The following is a 21,705-nucleotide window of genomic DNA, read 5'->3' as shown; positions in this document are numbered from 1 at the left end:
AGTAGGTAGCATAAATCCATGGGAGATTAATTATTTGCAGTTAATACAACTCGCAACATAAACTAAACTTTCTGATAATGCTACATATTTGTGGTATCATACACTGCAGTATTTACTATGTAGTCATGATGTAACAAAAATGTGCAGAATCAAATACAACTCTCTCTAGTGTATTAATATCAACTGTACACTATTATCAATGATTTTATGGCTTCCATTAATACATTAAGATGTACATAGCCAATACCATAAATGCTTCTATAATTTCATTCAGAACAAGTTTTTATCTGAGAATGACAAATTGATTAAAACGCAAATGGGAAATTCTACCACCAGTTAAAACTGCTGTCAATATACCCAGTGGTGAAAATGAAATCTAACTCTAACCGTAACCTAATACACAACTAGCCATTTTTAAAATACTATATACACCAATACTAAATGTTTGCATATCTTATTTGAGAAATAGTGAACGTGCATATGGCACATGCATATGTGGAAAACCCGAACAACAACAACAACAACAACAACAACAACAACAACAACAACAACAACAACAACCAAACAAACCACCGCCCCCAGTCGGTTAAATATGCCCGGCCCGTAATTATTCAGCGTTAACTGTCTCTCTCCAAACTCGGGGGCATTTCGATTTCCCTGGGGAAACTAGTCTCCTATGACGTCACTGCTAGCTCTGTTCACAAGTGTCCTTGTTGATGAAGCACTTCCCGTCATCAAACAAAGTTAAAGGCAAATAACATACTGTCAAAGATCTCTTGGAACTCAACGTTAAACACTATCAAACTACAAAGTATCTGAAACTCAAGGACCTTATTAGATGGATTGAAACGTCATATTCGTTTTCAAAAGTAACTAAATATATATCGTACTGTCCTATTGATTATTGAAACCATGATCAATTATATTCTTCAAATATAAACTTAGTGTTTTGTAAGATTTTTGTTGAGCCAGATGATGAAATATTGCAATGTTGGTAAGATTTCTGTTCAAGGCAGACGACGTCGATCTGTGTCAGTTTTACTGGCTTGTTCTGTATAAATGATGCTTACAATATATATACTCACATCAAGTTCAAAAATACTGTGTTGTGCTGGTCAAACTGTCCACCCAATGTGGAATGTCAAAGTATGGCACTGTTTCACGGTCAAATTGTGTAACAAGGATTTAACGAATTCTTACCTTCGAAGTGTGATGTTTAATATCTGTCTGTAAATGTCCACCACACCCTTTTATAATGTAGTAACAACACTGTTATCACGATGACGAGCATGAAAATACCTGTAAAAGCTAGGAGAGGACCACCTGCATAAATACACAGGTCAGATAAAACAATGTTCCATCAGTAAGCATGAACCCCTGAGGGGGACATCTTCATTTCCTTATTAAAATATTATATTTTCAAAAGTTAATACAAACTTATGACACTCTTTTCGAAATACTTTCTAAAGACGTCCATCGTGACGTTGAACCAAAAATAGTGGCATACTTCCACAATACTTTCACAATACTTTCATGGTACAAATTTCCAATAATGGAGTAACATTGTTAACGATAACTACAAATTGATATTAAAAATGTCCATTGTAAATAGAGAAGAGATACTGACTTATTTTAACAAAGTTTTGGAGTCCCAGTGCTTATTAACTGTCAGACTATCCTGAAGTCAACGATTATCCTCTGTTGAAGCAATTCTCAATAACAACAAAAGGAAGAAGGAAAATAGAAATAAAATACCTACCCTCCATGTTACATGGAAAGAAAATATCCTTTTTTTTTTTTTTTGCTTTATAGTTTTTATGCAGCAAAATTGCCTAATAATATTTGTTATGTAAATGAAAAATGCTGATTTTGATATTCGATAAAATAATTATGATGACTGGGGATTATGTGGTTTTGACAAACTACCCTTTACAAAATCGACTATAAACTTTTTCGAGGGAGTGAAACGCAATGCATTGAACAGCTGTGTGGGTGAGCCATAAACCCACGTGCGCACATTTGAATAATCAAATTGTTATCATATCACCCCCCGGAAGGGGGCAAGGTGTTACTTCTCACGATTATAATGTCATTCTCGAAAACTATATATAGGATATTATATTGTTTGTTGCTATCATGCTCACAGGTATCAATTGCCACGTTGAGGGCATTGATGATGCAATCTTCAATTGACTATAAATATTTACTACCAATCCAGGAATGACACATTGGGTGATATGTCAACAAATTTGTGTGGGATGAAGTCAGTGTGCGATATTAATGTTGATCCCCAGGTCCGAGACTAACAGACTTCCGTAAGGACCAACAGTTTTGCAGGGTTACAGCTACTTGCCTTAGGAACCAACTCTTACCAATCAATATTCACAACCAACCCAATTACAATAAGTTTAAAATTCTAATGAGTACTGCTAATTCAGATATTTTACTCAATTTACGTAAATATGTATACAAAGCTATGGAGATGAAAACTTTCAAAGTAAATACTATGTAATATAATTTTTTCATCAATTTTGCTATCTGTACGACAGAAACGTATTTTTCACTATTTTGTAAACTTTGCATATGGGCCGGAGGCCTAGAACATACAAGCTACTTGCCTGTCCTTATGACCGATTGAAATTTGACGTTAATGAATAACATTTATTCAATGATATGGCTAGATATCCAAATTTTACCAACACAAATCTGACATTGTGGTACCTGTTGTACACTTACTTACTTACTTACTTACTTACTTACTTACTTACTTACTTGATATGTAAGTCAAATTGACACGTCACAAGTCAGAACATTGTTGATATCAAGTTTGCAATGGCGTAGCATACAACAATTACTATAATGTTAGAACACACGTGGTTGGATGAAGGTCTCAATATAAGTATCTGTATTTGTATATAATACATTTTGTAAATAACAGAAAAGATTGTATAGATGAATTAAATTATTGTGGATGTTAAATTATTCATTATGCTCTCTAAAAAAAATCATTTGATCTTGGAGGGGGCGGGGTTAGCTTACATGTAATAAACTACATCAAGCAAGTACCACCAGTTTCCTATAAGGACCAACACCTTTTGCTATCTGTCTGTCCCTATGAGCAAGTCATTTTCCTTAATTTTACACTGGTTGTGATGATGGACAGGTCAGTTTCTTCGGCCTGGGGGGGGGGGGGGGTCACCCTGTTTTTGAAATTGGCAGTAGGGGGGGGGGGGCATGCTGTTTTGAAAATTGTGGATGGGGGGGGGGGGTCATTGTGTTTTGGATTGTGATGGAAGAAAAAAATCCATTTCTACATTTGCATATAACCTTGTCTGAAATGTGGTACATGTAAATATTTGTTCTTGTCCCAGTTTCTTACATGAATTCTTTAATATTACTTATTAGTTCAAACATAACTATACATATACATGTATATGTATTGCCTAGTTACCACACTAGTTACAGAACATGTCATGTAAATGCTTGGCTGTTTCACAATCAATGCTTCACTTATATTGCACTTTGGGACAAAAGTGAACTTGAAGGTTTCGTAATGGTACTCTTCATAGATAGTTTATAAAAGAAGTTAATCTTAATTGTTCTACTAGTCAGTATGGACTTGTCAGAAGGGATTAATACACTTGCTATTTTGGACACTACATGTTATTGACACTACAAATCACCACATCTCATCAGATTCCAGTTTCTATTATACACTCGGTATGACCACCTAAAGTTCTCTAACATACCGGTGACTTTACTATACACGCAATATTAATATCACTATACCAACGTTACAGGCCCATTTTTATGTGACAAGGGAAACTCATTTAAAACTTACATTTATGTTAGCTTTTCGAAGCTTGGAAATATTACCTCAAATGCTATAAATAACCTAAACATTGCCTTAATAGAAGCAAAAAACTCCCTCACCCCCAGAGGTCAATCATGCATTCAACCAAAAATCAGATGCACCAACAACATTTTTACTGTCATAATGGTATTAAACCTTTCTTAAATATTTTCACCCTATTCTAATTTGAGATGATCATATTGTTTTTTAGAAGATGTGAAATGTTTGCCAAGAAATTGCGTTAAACTCCAAATCTCCCTTACCAATGATACTACCATTAGATGTGCTGACCTTTACTACATGTTTGTACATGATACTTGATGGTGCTGTCTGAGTGCTATAGGGATCGCCCGGCGTCTGTGTGTGTGTGTGTGTAAAAAACTTAAAGTCAAAAACCGCAGAACTGATTGCCATGATATTTGGTGGGTCCATTACCTTGGGTGTCTAGTTGGGAAATTGTTCAAATCAAAATGATCTTAGCACCGGTTTGTGATTTGGGTCAACATTACGACCAAGGATTAAAAACTGTTTGTGAAAAAAAAAATGATTTGTGATGTATTCTAGGAGTAACTATCACCACATTTGTGAATCTCCTGACTGACACTGAAAGCACTCACAGCATACAATATAGAAATCAACAACTAAAGTTTGTTTCTGTATGTTTTATTATGTACTTCTTTTGAATAACTCATTTCCAATGCCAACAAACTTACAGTGACATTCAACTGCAAGATCTCAAATCACATGGTCAAATCATTTTCTATGACCTTTTAAATAAGGACCATGTCAACTGTTATATCAAAACAGTCTTTTACCAGTGACACAAGATATCAAATGTTATTTTCATTTAGACAAAAACCAAAGGATGTAGTTGCTACATAAGAGATTTCTTTCCCAAGTCAAAGCAGTTTGCTGACAGGACTCAAGTACCACATGAATAGAATATGTCTAGTCCCTGCAGTATGCATATTGAGGTCATGATGGATCTCTAGTCCATACCATGTGACATGATCTCAGCCAATCAATGAAAGCTGTCTGTAAACAATGTGTTATAATACTATTTATTATCCAGATACATGTTTGAAAAAAACAAAATTTCAGTTGCATTCAAAATACTTTATATTTGTATCCTTTTTATACCATTTCTCTGTATAACTTTCTTTATACCATTTCTCTGTATAACTTTCTATCAATGACAGCTGTCTTTGAAAACAGTAGAGATACAGCTTTAACCCCAGCTATCCAGATTTTATGCAATACAATACAAAAAGTCACAGAACTGAGAAATTTATGATTTTAACTACACATATTTTGAAGTGAAAAAAAAAGACATGATAACAAATACTAGAGCTTGCTACAATCTAGCCTTCATAAAATCTAGGGAGTTCATTTCCAAGTATAACATGTCTTTCAACACTGTCTTTGGTTATAGCTGCCAGTCGAACAACTCCTCCACTGGACCCATCTCTATTCATTGCTAGTGCTAGTGCTGTAAGAGAAAACAAGATAAATGTGGTTTGCTATATTTGAATGCGGTATATTCACCGTGAAAGAGTTTACAATGTGCAATGTAGTGACTGTCTACTGGTATAATGTCCTGTATCTCTAAATATACTTACAATGTGCAATGTAGTAACTGTCTACTGGTATAATGTCCTGTATCTCTAAATATACTTACAATGTGCAATGTAGTGACTGTCTACTGGTATAATGTCCTGTATCTCTAAATATACTTACAATGTGCAATGTAGTGACTGTCTACTGGTATAATGTCCTGTATCTCTAAATATACTTACAATGTGCAATGTAGTGACTGTCTACTGGTATAATGTCCTGTATCTCTAAATATACTTACAATGTGCAATGTAGTAACTGTCTACTGGTATAATGTCCTGTATCTCTAAATATACTTACAATGTGCAATGTAGTGACTGTCTACTGGTATAATGTCCTGTATCTCTAAATATACTTACAATGTGCAATGTAGTGACTGTCTACTGGTATAATGTCCTGTATCTCTAAATATACTTACAATGTGCAATGTAGTGACTGTCTACTGGTATAATGTCCTGTATCTCTAAATATACTTACAATGTGCAATGTAGTAACTGTCTACTGGTATAATGTCCTGTATCTCTAAATATACTTACAATGTGCAATGTAGTAACTGTCTACTGGTATAATGTCCTGTATCTCTAAATATACTTACAATGTGCAATGTAGTGACTGTCTACTGGTATAATGTCCTGTATCTCTAAATATACTTACAATGTGCAATGTAGTAACTGTCTACTGGTATAATGTCCTGTATCTCTAAATATACTTACAATGTGCAATGTAGTGACTGTCTACTGGTATAATGTCCTGTATCTCTAAATATACTTACAATGTGCAATGTAGTAACTGTCTACTGGTATAATGTCCTGTATCTCTAAATATACTTACAATGTGCAATGTAGTGACTGTCTACTGGTATAATGTCCTGTATCTCTAAATATACTTACAATGTGCAATGTAGTGACTGTCTACTGGTATAATGTCCTGTATCTCTAAATATACTTACAATGTGCAATGTAGTGACTGTCTACTGGTATAATGTCCTGTATCTCTAAATATACATACAATGTGCAATGTAGTAACTGTCTACTGGTATAATGTCCAGGATCTCTAAATATACTTACAATGTGCAATGTAGTGACTGTCTACTGGTATAATGTCCTGTATCTCTAAATATACTTACAATGTGCAATGTAGTAACTGTCTACTGGTATAATGTCCTGTATCTCTAAATATACTTACAATGTGCAATGTAGTGACTGTCTACTGGTATAATGTCCTGTATCTCTAAATATACTTACAATGTGCAATGTAGTAACTGTCTACTGGTATAATGTCCTGTATCTCTAAATATACTTACAATGTGCAATGTAGTAACTGTCTACTGGTATAATGTCCTGTATCTCTAAATATACTTACAATGTGCAATGTAGTAACTGTCTACTGGTATAATGTCCTGTATCTCTAAATATACTTACAATGTGCAATGTAGTGACTGTCTACTGGTATAATGTCCTGTATCTCTAAATATACTTACAATGTGCAATGTAGTGACTGTCTACTGGTATATGGTCCTGTATCTCTAAATATACTTACAATGTGCAATGTAGTAACTGTCTACTGGTATAATGTCCTGTATCTCTAAATATACTTACAATGTGCAATGTAGTGACTGTCTACTGGTATAATGTCCTGTATCTCTAAATATACTTACAATGTGCAATGTAGTGACTGTCTACTGGTATAATGTCCTGTATCTCTAAATATACTTACAATGTGCAATGTAGTAACTGTCTACTGGTATAATGTCCTGTATCTCTAAATATACTTACAATGTGCAATGTAGTAACTGTCTACTGGTATAATGTCCTGTATCTCTAAATATACTTACAATGTGCAATGTAGTGACTGTCTACTGGTATAATGTCCTGTATCTCTAAATATACTTACAATGTGCAATGTAGTGACTGTCTACTGGTATAATGTCCTGGATCTCTAAATATACTTACAATGTGCAATGTAGTGACTGTCTACTGGTATAATGTCCTGTATCTCTAAATATACTTACAATGTGCAATGTAGTGACTGTCTACTGGTATAATGTCCTGTATCTCTAAATATACTTACAATGTGCAATGTAGTGACTGTCTACTGGTATAATGTCCTGTATCTCTAAATATACTTACAATGTGCAATGTAGTGACTGTCTACTGGTATAATGTCCTGTATCTCTAAATATACTTACAATGTGCAATGTAGTGACTGTCTACTGGTATAATGTCCTGTATCTCTAAATATACTTACAATGTGCAATGTAGTGACTGTCTACTGGTATAATGTCCTGTATCTCTAAATATACTTACAATGTGCAATGTAGTAACTGTCTACTGGTATAATGTCCTGTATCTCTAAATATACTTACAATGTGCAATGTAGTAACTGTCTACTGGTATAATGTCCTGTATCTCTAAATATACTTACAATGTGCAATGTAGTGACTGTCTACTGGTATAATGTCCTGTATCTCTAAATATACTTACAATGTGCAATGTAGTGACTGTCTACTGGTATAATGTCCTGTATCTCTAAATATACTTACAATGTGCAATGTAGTGACTGTCTACTGGTATAATGTCCTGTATCTCTAAATATACTTACAATGTGCAATGTAGTGACTGTCTACTGGTATAATGTCCTGTATCTCTAAATATACTTACAATGTGCAATGTAGTGACTGTCTACTGGTATAATGTCCTGTATCTCTAAATATACTTACAATGTGCAATGTAGTAACTGTCTACTGGTATAATGTCCTGTATCTCTAAATATACTTACAATGTGCAATGTAGTAACTGTCTACTGGTATAATGTCCTGTATCTCTAAATATACTTACAATGTGCAATGTAGTGACTGTCTACTGGTATAATGTCCTGTATCTCTAAATATACTTACAATGTGCAATGTAGTGACTGTCTACTGGTATAATGTCCTGTATCTCTAAATATACTTACAATGTGCAATGTAGTAACTGTCTACTGGTATAATGTCCTGTATCTCTAAATATACTTACAATGTGCAGTAAATTTCAAGCATTCTTCCTTTGTCATTCCTTTCTTAAATGCTGCATCAACATAACCATAGATGTATGTACTTCCAGAACCTCCGATAGAAAACGGTTGTCTTACTAACATGCCACCCAGTGGAATAGTATACACCTGTCAACAAGAAATAGTGACTGTGATATTGTAACCATTACACAGTTATAGTGACACTCTAAGTAAAAGAGACTGGCATTCTAACAGGAAAAGTGACTGGCATTCCAACAGTTACAGTGACTGGCATTCTAAGAGTTACAGTGACTGGCATTCTAACAGTTACAGTGACTGGCATTCTAACAGTTACAGTGACTGGCATTCTAACAGTTACAGTGACTGGCATTCTAACAGTTACAGTGACTGGTATTCTAACAGTTACAGTGACTGGCATTCTAACAGTTACAGTGACTGGCATTCTAACAGTTACAGTGACTGGCATTCTAACAGTTACAGTGACTGGTATTCTAACAGTTACAGTGACTGTGACATTCTAACAGATAAAGTGACTGGCATTCTAACAGTTATAGAGACTGACATTGTAACAGTTACAGTGACTGGCATTCTAACAGTTATAGTGACTGGCATTCTAACAGTTACAGTGACTGGCATTCTAACAGTTACAGTGACTGGTATTCTAACAGTTACAGTGACTGACATTCTAACAGTTACAGTGACTGGCATTCTAACTGTTACAGTGACTGTGACATTCTAACAGTTACAGTGACTGACATTCTAACAGTTACAGTGACTGGCATTCTAAGAGTTACAGTGACTATGGCATTCTAACAGTTACAGTGACTGGCATTCTAACAGTTACAGTGACTATGACATTCTAACTGACTGGCATTCTAACAGTTACAGTGACTGCCATTCTAAGAGTTACAGTGACTGTGACATTCTAACAGTTACAGTGACTGGCATTCTAAGAGTTACAGTGACTATGGCATTCTAACAGTTACAGTGACTGGCATTCTAACAGTTACAGTGACTGTGACATTCTAACAGTGACTGGCATTCTAACAGTTACAGTGACTGGCATTCTAACAGTTACAGTGACTGTAGCATTCTAACAGTTACAGTGACTGGCATTCTAACAGTTACAGTGACTGGCATTCTAACTGTGATTGGCATTCTAACAGTTACAGTGACTGGCATTCTAACAGTTACAGTGACTGTGGCATTCTAACAGTTACAGTGACTGTGGCATTCTAACTGTGATTGGCATTCTAACAGTTACAGTGACTGGCATTCTAACAGTTACAGTGACTGGCATTCTAACAGTTACAGTGACTGTGGCATTCTAACAGTTACAGTGACTGGCATTCTAACAGTTACAGTGACTGGCATTCTAACAGTTACAGTGACTGTGGCATTCTAACAGTTACAGTGACTATGACACTAACAGGTAAAGTGACTGACATTGTAACAGAAAAAGTGACAGACAATCTAAGTTACAGTGACTGTGGTATTGAAAGTTATGGTGACTGTGATATTCTAACAGCTACAGTGACTGACAATCTAATAGTTACTGTCAATGTGGTATTCCTAGTCATGGTGACTGGCATTTGTAACATTTACAGTGACTGTGACATTGTAACAGTGATTGAATGATGTGTACACTAGGCTGTACAAATTTAATCTTGTCTACAAAGTCAGACTACACTTAGATTTAATCTTTTGTAGTCAGGCTACACTTGTGCTGTACACGAGGCTGTAAAAGTCTGACTTTGTACACAAGATTAAACCAAAGTGTAGTCTGACTTTGTACAAAAGATTAAATCAAAGTGTAGTCTGACTTTGTACAAAGATTAAATCAAAGTGTAGTCTGACTTTGTACATACCATCCAGTACACAAGATACTAGACCAAATGGTAACACTTACCTGTCCACCTTCTCTTTCATCCCAGCCTGCACATATGATACCAGCTGTTAAATCATCTCTGTTGTTATAACACATTTCTTTAAACAAGTTGGCTGCTGTTTTCACTAGTGGTGGTTCATTCATTTCTATGCTGCAATAAACATGCAAATAAAATTACAACAATAAAATATGAAAAGCCACTTCAACTTCCATTACTGGTATTTCTTGAACTCTGCAAAAATATATTTGTGAAGGCTTGAGTACGCAGATAAAACATAACAGATTTACACTGTGATTATCAATACATGTACATCATATATGTCAACAAACAGGGAATGACTTGTTTACATGATTGAACTAAGCGCCAACTATAAACAAGTTGTTGTTCTTGTCTCCATTTGTAGTTTAAGAAACAGATCATAATCTTCAAGTGCTATGCAAGGATGTACTTCAGCTAAACTATAAATGTATGACCCACCTGTGGAAATTAAGATGATAGGAAACAAAATCTGCAATAGCTTGTGTAGCAGCTGCAGAACCAGATCGACAACAGAAAATCCTATCATGTATTGGTGTCAGTTTATCTGTGACTCTGTTTGCTATGTATGCTCTGTGGAAAGGTAGAGAAAAAACACAAATTTACTTTAAATCAATTTCTTAAAAACTCTCCAAACTTTGCCATGTAGTTTGTTTGAAATAAGAAAAGAAATCTGGCATTCACTATCTTCTTGTCAAGGAAATCATCAATCTTGTATTTGTACGATGAAGCAGTGTTCCCGCTAAGGCTTATTTGCATGCTACATGTACTTGCGCAAGGTCTCCATCTGCTCTCAGTCAAACTTCAAGTTTTGCGCAACCTTACATGTATATGTATATCCAAGCATCAAGAGAGAGAGAGAGAGAAACATAATAAATGCAAGATCGCAAGACTGATTTTACTTCCATATTAAGTTTGATGCAAATGAAACTTATGTTTGTAAACATTTTGCTACTTTTGGACACTTGAATGGAGTCACTTGAAAACTAGTGTATTGAAATAAGTTAGTTCTAATTACTTTGAGTATACCTCTGCGTAATTAGGGGGGCCGGGATGTTGTAGCTTAAATTTTGCTAGATGAAGGTTGAGGGCGTTTGCACATGCGCATGGAAAGGAGAACAAGGTTTTGAAGTGTGCCTTTTGGGCCAACGTGTGTGGGAAAAAATATTCCACATTATTACTTGACTACAGACGAGTTAAGGTAGCGGGAAAGGCTAGGACGTCAGTTGAATTTGCATATAAACACTTCATAAAAAACTTGAAGCAGTCACTAGAAACTATTTTTCACACGCAAAAAAAAAATCCATTCATAGTTGGAGACACTACACACGAATTAAATATCCCAACATTGGAAAGTTTTCTGTGTAGCTAGGGGGTTTGATACGCCCTCTACGAGGGAAATGGGGAATACATCCACGCCTATATAGTAAAGTCTGAAGACCTTCAAATGATGGTGTAAACTGTAATAATAATCTGACGGCATTTCGAAACACCACTTTAAAACAATTTGCAAATGAAACCGCCATCGGATATAAAAAGAAAAACTTACTCGCTGCATAATACTAACGTGTCACGTTGCACAATTACTACTATACTAGCCCAAAGCTTGAAGTCCAAAGGTTACATGTTTACACATTCAATGATTCATATTTTGGTTGCTTTGATCGTAACACAAATTTGAAAAAGCGAGAATTGTTTTTAACGGATGGCAAAATATTTCATCATGTGGGACACAGTATTAGGTAAATTGACTGCAAACTAAATTCACAATTGCAATTAAAGTCAAAACTACATGTACGGGAGTCACTCAAAGTACGGTACTTCTGGTGACCTTGCACTGTACAAGTACGCGATTTCTTGTGTTCAAAATCTTTCAATGATTTTCTATCCACACCCCTTGAATGTATGAATGATGAATATCAAACTTGTCCTATTTACGAAATCCATCTGTATTTACCAAAAACAATTGGCATAGACTCGCCAACATACAATCACACGACATGTGCTTCCACGTGTACTCATCCCCGATCGGGCCGGCCTTCGGGTACAGCGACTTGCTCCGAAGTCGAGCGTACTCTACTACTACGTGGTAGCGATATACCAATCAAGTCTAGTTTTTGTCTAGCGACAAATTTGTTTGTCAATGACGTCTGTCGATATCAATATTATATAAACTATCGTGAACAATTCAAGACGTTTTTATCGTGTTATTCTGAGTGAAATGAATGTCTAAACTAAATTCACAATTGCAAGTCAAAACTACATGTGCGGGAGTCACTCAAAGTACGGTACTTCCGGTGACCTTGCACTGTACAAGTACGCGATTACCAAAAACTAACTAATTTGACAGAAGACATGTTTATTCGTACAAAACTGTCGAATCAAAATCATGCTTTTACTATGTGTATTGAACTGAGTTTGATGTCACACATACTGGGTGTTTAGAGTTTCTCTTTCGCTTCAAGTTCCAGAGCTTGTTGTTGGTACATGGTGTTGCATGTAGCTCTGTGACGGAGGTATCAGTCCTCGATGAGTTTTCCTTATTTTTCTCAGATGCTAAAACTCAGACAGAGCCTTCATGCTTGTTCTTACCTTCTCTATCTTACTTACTGAGCAAACCATTTTGATATTGAATGGCGAATCTCAGTAAAATAACGATTTCTTTGAGCATTTAGTGTAAGTATGGTGTAAGCGTAGCATGTGGTATACGTTACTAAAGAACTCGCTAGTGAAAGGACTCTACGCATGCGCAGTGTAGTGTCTATTGTTTACGACTCCTTAGCCTAGTTACATAGTATCACATTCTGGTAGACGTTTGACACGTGTCTTGCTTGAGTGCTTTTCTACACCATACAATCAAGGACACGCCATATTGATAATCTTTACGTTTACTAGAGGGTCTTAACATGTCAGAATGCCAAACACACCAGCGAATTAGAGCAAAAGAGGTACTGTAAAAATGCTAAAAATACACGAAAAACGTCGTTTTTCACCCTTTGTATCTCTTTTTCAAAGCTTTCGATCTACGTTGTTACTCATGGCAATGGAATGAAACCTTTTATGGTCGATAAAACGTGATTATATAAAAATTCTCTCGGTGGTTTTTCGACGTAGCAGGTATACTTCGACAACAAGGTGTCGCCAAAGTAGCACTCATTTTTTACCGAAATTTACAGTTTTAAAAATTCATTTAAAAAAAACGATGATAGATATCGACAAAAACCACCGAGAGAAGTTAGAAAATTCTATAAGGAATATTTAAATGCAAAGAAATGATTAAAAGATCATGTAGTTTCCAAGATCGAAATGAAAATATTAAAAAATATTTATTTTTCATATTTACTGGTGTCATATTTCATTAATCATAAAGAAACGCAAAATAATAATACTCCTAAAACAATCATATCAAGAAGGATGTTTGCTGCGAGTTTGGTTGCAATATCTTTATTCTGACATTTTTTATGATTTTTTTTATACAACAAAGAAATGGGAGAAAAATAGCCTTTACTGCTACCTTAAGGTTGTTGTATAGGCTATTTTTCATCCAATTCTTTATTGTAGAAATATTGTTGTAACTTTGTTAAAAATAAAGATATTGACTCCAAATTTTCTGAGTTTGTCCCTTTAATATTCATCATAACATTAAAAACATTAAAGTATAGTTTGTTTAAATTATGATGAAATTTGACACCTGTGTATATTATTATATCATATTTTTCATATTTTCCACTCTGTAATAGGCAATTTTGATTTTTTAAAATTTTTTTTACAGTTGTCATCATAAATATACATGTCAAAATCTGTCAAGACAAAATTTTGAAATTTTGATCCAAAATGCTTCAAATTAATTGTCAAAAAGGCAATTTTTGTTGTATGTGTACCCCATTTTCAACAAAGCAATGCTGATTGCCTGTTTCACTAACATAAAACCCCTCTAACCAGTTTCTTATCCTTCATCTCAAATAAAACAAACCCGAATTCCCTAGCATGTATAATAAGCTAGACCAAGTAAAATGAAGAAAAGTTCAAAATGGTCAAAAAAGCAAAAAAATCCCATTTTTTGACAACTTCTCAACCAGTTTGCGGTACTTGTAAAGACAATATTTGCAAACGCGTGTACATAATATGCTAAACTCGGAGTGTGGGCGATAGATACTTCTGCGGTCACCTAATTCTATCAGAAGCACATGCTCACGATGACAAAAAATTGTCATCCATCAAACGTTTTTTTCTTCTTTAAATTTATAACAATTGACAAAAATGCCGACACATAACATTTTACAGTGAGGCATTCAAAATACTAAAATATCTTTACGGCGGACTCTCACACTCCCTGTGTGCATGTTACTCAGGAAGTTGTTGTAGAGGGCGCATCAGACTCCCCAGCAAAATGTAATTACTCTTAGTTGGTCAAAGTTTGTGGCTGTGTTTACTGCTTATTGACGGTATGCCCTTTGCTAGTTACGACTCCAGTGCGTCTAAATAAAAATGTATGAGTGGATTTACAGTTTTATTGATAAATTCACCTGATGTCCTCGCCCACACAACGACCTTAACCTGGATAACAGAGGTTCGTACTTACTTTAGACCTTTGTGAAACACTTTTAGGTATTTTGAATGTAAATGATCGACTTTTAGATCTGTTATGTTGCAAGTTATCATTGCCGTTACCAACGATTGTCATCGTCACATGTTTACACCGGATGTGAATTTTACCATCGTGAGATACAGAATATTTAAGGACTTTGACTTTGATATTAGACCTTGCGAGATATCTTATGAATAGTTGTAAATTCTTATCATGACGATGTTTTTGAGTACTATTACTATTCTAGAACTCCGGTAAGTACACATAACTTAGTAACAGTGTTAAAGTATTGGAGTCGATTTCTCATTCCTGTCAATAGGTGGCGCTATCCACCTAAGTTATTACTAGAGATTTGAAGTGTTGTATTTTGTATTTACAAGTGTTATTTATTGTGTTATTTTTCAGTTTACGTGTCTGCGACATAGTGTGCCACAGTGTGTGATTACGTTTCATTACGTGATTATAAGCATTCAAGTATGACAAGTCTACAGTAAATAAAGTTTCAAGTTACTGTGAAACCAAGGTGTCAATTATTGTGGATGCTACTTCATAGTGATTGAAGTGATTACCCTGTTGTGTGCATACGGCCAGAGCAGTAGTATAATATTAGTAAGTACAATGTATGTATCATTGAAGTGATAACCCTGTTGTGTGCATATGGCCAGAGCAGTAGTATAATATTAGTAAGTACAATGTATGTATCATTGAAGTGATTACCCTGTTGTGTGCATATGGCCAGAGCAGTAGTATAATATTAGTAAAGAGAATTGGAAATAAGTACAGTGTATGTATGATTGAAGTGATTACCCTGTTGTTGTTCTTGAATCAGCTCCTATGACAACACCGTCAGCAAATTCCACTGCCATAATTGATGTCTGCAATGTTAAAACAATGAAATCACATACAAACATGTATAGTAAAGTGCAAAATCTTATTTGCCAGAAAAATGTATAAAATAAATTAGCTATTCAAATAGCTACATTTGTAGCCCGCATATTTTAAACATTTGCAACCAGCCTTAAAAAATACATTGGCACTACATCATAATAGACTGCCGAGTAGGACTCCTGTGTAGTGGTTCAGAGTATTTGTTGCTGTTTTGAACATAAAAATGAACTGATTCGAGTATTTACATAGTGAATTTTGGCATTGTAGCTAGGGAATTGACTATCTTTATGAGAAACACCTGAAAGTAATTGCCAAGAGATTTTAGATTTGCTGTGCTTGTTGATAGAATTGTAGCTTTGTTTTGGTTTGCAAACCCCATAAGAGAAAAAAATACAACATAAAATATGAAATAGAATAAAAAGCATTGTAAACAATAACAAAGCTACAATTATTGCAGCTATTAAGTTGATATCTGGCCTGTACTAGTTGCAATAATTGTAGCTTTGTTTTTATTTGCAATATTTTTTTATTGTTTTGTATACTTTATTTTGTGTGACTTAACGTTTTCCGTTTGACTTTTTATTCTTACAGGGTTTGCAAAGAAAACCGAGAGGACCGAGATCGACGGAGCGAAACCGCTACTTCTGCATCTATGCGCGCCTGTACCTATTATAGAAGTATTTAATTGACACAATTATTTCTGTATTTATTCACTTCTTTATTTTAATAAAATTAATGTATTTACTTTATTGTCAAATTAATTTATTTCAATTATTTTTATTTAATATTTCCACAATTATTTCTGTATTTATTTATTTATTCACTTATTTATTATAATTTCTTTATTTATTCACTTATTTATTCTAATGAAATAGGTGTATTTCCTTTGTCAAATTAATTTTAATTATTTTTAAAAATGTTTCATTTATTCATTCACTTATTTATTTTAATTATTTCTGTATTTTGTTCTAAATTTGCTTGTTATTTTTATTTTTCTATTATTCAAGTTCAATTATTTCACTTATGTCAAGAAACTTGCTTATTTAATCATTTACCTTTATTTCTTAACATTCAATTAGTTTTAAAATTTATAATTCCGTTATTTAAGTCTGTATTTTGCATCTGATTTCACTTTTCCTCACCATTATTAAGATTTTAATTATTTATCATATTAAATTATTTCATTACTTCATTTGCATACAATCAATTTAAACATTCTCAGCAATATATTTTCATTATGATCTTCTCTTAAGCTTATCATTAAATTATTTTTTCAATTCAGTATTTTTTTATTTAAGTCTATATTTTGATTCTTATTTGTGCTTATCATCAATTGTAATTGTTTAAGTTTAAGTTATCAACTTGAAATATTTAATTTATTCACTATGCTTGCAAACCATGTTCCGGGGCCAAAGATATGTCGTTCATGATGTAGTTCACTGTTAGTAAATCAAGTATCATGAGTATGGTGGAAAGTGTACGACAGTACAGCGACTGATCTCCACGACATTTTACAGGAAAATTATCCCAAACTGGAGGAGGGGGGTATGAAATTTGCCGCACACATGTTGCTGGGTGGCATTTAGACTGCATTGCTTGCCCGGCGGCACGGCACGTCAGATTACCCATACGGAAGACACTAACAATGTTGTTGGTTCTACACATGCATTACGTTGTGTCACTTTTGAAGAAAATATCTGACGGCTATCGCATCGTCCCTGCTGTCCCAAAGTAATTCATTAAAAAGAAGTAAAATATACTCAGTCATGAATTGATTTGTCTCTTTCTTTTTGCTCAAAAGGTTTAGTACACATAATTTACCAAGCTGTGGTGCATGCTCGTAGCATAGCATACGTGGGTCTAAGTTTATCTGCTCTCTGCATATACATAGCGTCCGGGCATACATCATTTACTTATCGTGGTTTGCGAGCCTGCCGTATCATAATCACAATTTAGACTATTAAAAGTACAAACATCAATTCACAGACTCAGTTATAACTTCATTGGCTGAATTTTATTTCTTCGGGGTGATTGCTCGAAAGTTAGAGCGTAATTACAGAGGTGTTTACACTATTGTACAAAACACATGGCCTGTGTGATGATGGCATCCGAGGATGGCGTATGGACCGGGGATGGCGTATGCACCGTGCAAGTCACTCTTTTGTAGAAAATACGAGGATTTACAACCCAGCCATCCTACAATCGCAATTAATATAGTACAAGTACATACATTTACTCACAGTTATAAATTTTACTTGTCGTCTCATTTCTCACTCAAAGGCCAGAATATAATATTAGTACATGATACAATTTACCGAGTGACAGTATTGCCATTACAAGCATACGGTGTACACGTAACTTGACTAATGTTGTGCCTAGCATGATGATACACGTTACACCGTCCATGTGTACCACCACGGCACCGATTGTCCATAGAAAATACAAGTAAAGATTTATGACCCTGCTGCATACTGTCTCATATTTACATTTTAATAAAACTACACAAACATTTATTCACGGATACGAATTTATTTTCTCTCGAAAGTCACAGTTTGTTACATCATGTAATTCACCGATTTTTGGGGATAAATGACACACATCTGTACTGCCAGCTTCATCACATTCCTGTAAAGTTGTTATAGCGTACCGAATGTAATTTGAAGACTTCATTTGGAATATCAAAACTAAGGGCATGCCAAACCAATTCTTCTTCAACCAAAACAACTTTAAGGACTGCAGTATTCAACTGATTAAACTCTGAAACATCATCCAGTGATCTAACGATTCCAGGCATATATTCACATAGATTTATAAGCTCAGTCGCCATGATGCATATGATAGTCAGTTAGTGATCAATCGTGATTGGAGAGAAGTGATGCAAATACGTCATATGACGTATCGTAGGCCCCTGAACATGGTTTGCAGGCATAGAGAATGAATTCATTATTGTATTTTGGCGGAGATCTCACCGTAGTTGAAGAAATTTATTCACTGTGCTTGATAACCATGTTCCAGGCCAAATACGTTGCACGTTGCAGTCATAGGACGAATCAATGGCCCCGAACCATGGTTTCAAGCATAGTGAATAAATTACTTTAAACTATGGTGAGATCTCCGCCAAAATAAAATATTTATCAATTGTAATTGTAATTGTTCAAGTTTAAGTTATCAACTAAACATGGTTTGCAGGTATAGAGAATAAATTAAAGCACGAACAAGAATCAAAATAAAGACTTAAATAACAAAATAATGAATTGAAAAAAATAATTTAATGATAAGAGAACATCATTATCATAATATATTGCTGAGAATGTTTAAATTGGCTTAGCAAATGAAATAATTTAAAATGATAAATAATCAAAATAATAATAACGGTGATGAAAAGAGAAATCAGATGCAAAATACAGACTTAAATAATGAAATTATAAATTTTATAAATAATTTAATGTTAAGAAATAAAGCCAAATGATTAAATAAGCAAGTTTCTTGATATAAGTCAAATAATTCAACTTGAATTAATAATAGAAAAATAAAAAGCAAATTAAGAACAAATACAGAAATAATTAAAATAAATGTAAGTGAATATTTAAAGAAATAATTATAATAAATATGTGAACAAAAAATGATATTTCATAACGAAATTATAAATTCTAAAAATAATTACAGAAATAATTATAATAAAAAAGTGAATAAACACAGAAATAATTGTGGAAATCTTAAAATACATTATATACATTTATTTTGACGGGGATCTCACCCCATATGTACCTGCGTTTTGTAACGACCGAGTAGCAAATAAAGAGACAAAAACGCAACCTTGCGAACAAGTAATGTAAACTTAAACTTAAGTTGACCATGAAATACAAGTCAATCTGTAGAAATATTTTCATCTTTCATCTGAACGTACATTTTTTAGTAAAACTTGTGCATCACAAAACTTTGCACTTTGCAGTGTCATGGTAGTAACATTAGAGTAACATGTACATGTACAGTGCACGGTTTACCGTTTAGTCAGTTACACAGTACATCACATACAGAGCGCCCATCTATTTTCCCCTGTAATGAAGAATTTTATATTAGATCTAAACAAAATAGCATACCCCTGTCATATGTTCAGCCGTAAGCCAGTCATCTGCGCCCATGTTGACAGTACTCGGAGAACTCGTGAATCTTTTTTCATACATCATGCTGGCTGCCATCTTGGTTTCTGACACACGCCGAAAGTTACCGAAGGAATCCGAATGATCACGAATGTCCTTCAGTAGTTCTGGATAGTTTTAGATGAGAATTTGACTCTTAACAAAACTGTGTGAAATAGAAGTTTACATTAACAAGGATTTTGGGGAAACATAACATAGAAGGCACCTTAAGGATGACAAAATTGTTTTATTCCTATGCTTGCCTGGGATGCGTCGCAAAGCATTCTGGGTTAATGACGAAAATATGGCGTCCTCAGACGGTGAGTCAAATTCCAATTTGTCAAAATGTGCGAAATTGACATCAATTTTGAAGTTCTTTTGATTCCATTTGAATGTCACTTGCATCTTCATTTTGAAATATTTCATTTTCATAAAAAGTTTGGCCTTTTATAGGTATCGAAAGTACGGTTTCGATAGCTATCCTCGCCCATGTCTGTTGGGATTCCCAGGCTCGTTCGGCGGGGAAAATTTCCACATATTCACCCTCGTTTACAATTTAGGAAGTTGAGTCTTTTGTTTTGCAGACGTCAGTTGACATACAGACCTTCGCTCTGTACTAGTCCTCGTAAACACCATTAACATTTCTTTCACAGATACCAATTTGCGTTTGCATGACGATTTAGTTATAATATAATGCTATCAGTATCACGGAGTGTAAAGAATCAAAGATTGCAACTTACTCTTGTAATAACGTTTATTTACGCGACATGTCATCACGGTACGATTGGCAGTACTTGTACATACAGGTTAGGTTGTCCACAGGCTTCTTCGTTCATGTTCCAGACCTTGGAAAGCCAGAACATAGGGGCGTGTAGTATTTCTTATACTGTTGATTTCCTTGTCTAAAGGCAAAATACAACATCGTTTTGACTAAGAAATAAACACTCTCCTGCCTGTACTGTGTGGAATAGTCTAATTCATGCGGTAAATTACTATGTTCTAGTATAGTACTAAGTTACTGGGTAGTAGCAGGATTGGTGTGATATTTTACTTTAGGAAAACAACATAGAGCTATTCTGGATTTGATTTGATTTATTTCAGCACAAGAAAAAAAAATTCAGTATACAGAAAACAATTACATCAGACAAAATAAATGTTATTGTGCTGCAGGGATAACACAGAAAAGTTAAAAACTTGTTTCCACTGTGGTCCCACTGAATATTGAACTCAAACTCAGGAAATTCACATTCTTGTATTTGATCAGTTTTCCAAAGTATTGTCTGTTCATAATTATGGCAGTAGGGGAGGTTGGTACAATTTTCATCAGCCAATGGGTAAAGGTGAGGCTGGTAGTACATTTTATGCTAACACCATTAGGACTAACTAAACTATTACTTGTATTAGCTAGCACTGAAATCATATTCTGCTGTTGCTGGCACACTTGATTACATGATAGTGTTTCCTCAACAGTTTATGATCATATATAATAAATTATGACTGTCAGTGTCATTGAATTGTTTGTCTTACTCCTGAGTTTGAGTCCAATATTCAGTAATTAAAACACAGCAAGACTATTTTTTAATCCTCAGCAAAAATATTACACCCAAAAGACAAACTCGGCCTGTGCCTCTTAATCAGGTTCTATAACAGTCAAAAGCCAAAATATATATAAACTCAGTTTGTGTC

General features: G+C 34.5%; 1 protein-coding gene across 1 annotated transcript; it reads right to left on the bottom strand.

The window, feature by feature from the left end:
• Window positions 1-4,511: 4,511 nt before the first annotated feature.
• Window positions 4,512-20,288, bottom strand: LOC144451376 (proteasome subunit beta type-6-like). Its single transcript, XM_078142198.1, has 6 exons — window positions 19,981-20,288; window positions 15,800-15,867; window positions 10,846-10,977; window positions 10,389-10,518; window positions 8,482-8,626; window positions 4,512-5,342 (listed from the first exon to the last, which is right to left on the bottom strand). Exons 1-6 carry the CDS (start codon window positions 20,077-20,079, stop codon window positions 5,215-5,217), a joined length of 702 nt encoding a protein of 233 aa, XP_077998324.1. The 5' UTR covers window positions 20,080-20,288; the 3' UTR covers window positions 4,512-5,214.
• Window positions 20,289-21,705: the final 1,417 nt, after the last annotated feature.

The sequence above is a fragment of the Glandiceps talaboti genome, chromosome 21, assembly GCF_964340395.1.
Source record: "Glandiceps talaboti chromosome 21, keGlaTala1.1, whole genome shotgun sequence".
Lineage (NCBI taxonomy): Eukaryota > Metazoa > Hemichordata > Enteropneusta > Spengelidae > Glandiceps > Glandiceps talaboti.
Note: the sequence above shows the minus strand (reverse complement) of the source record. Positions and strands in the feature narration are given on the sequence as shown.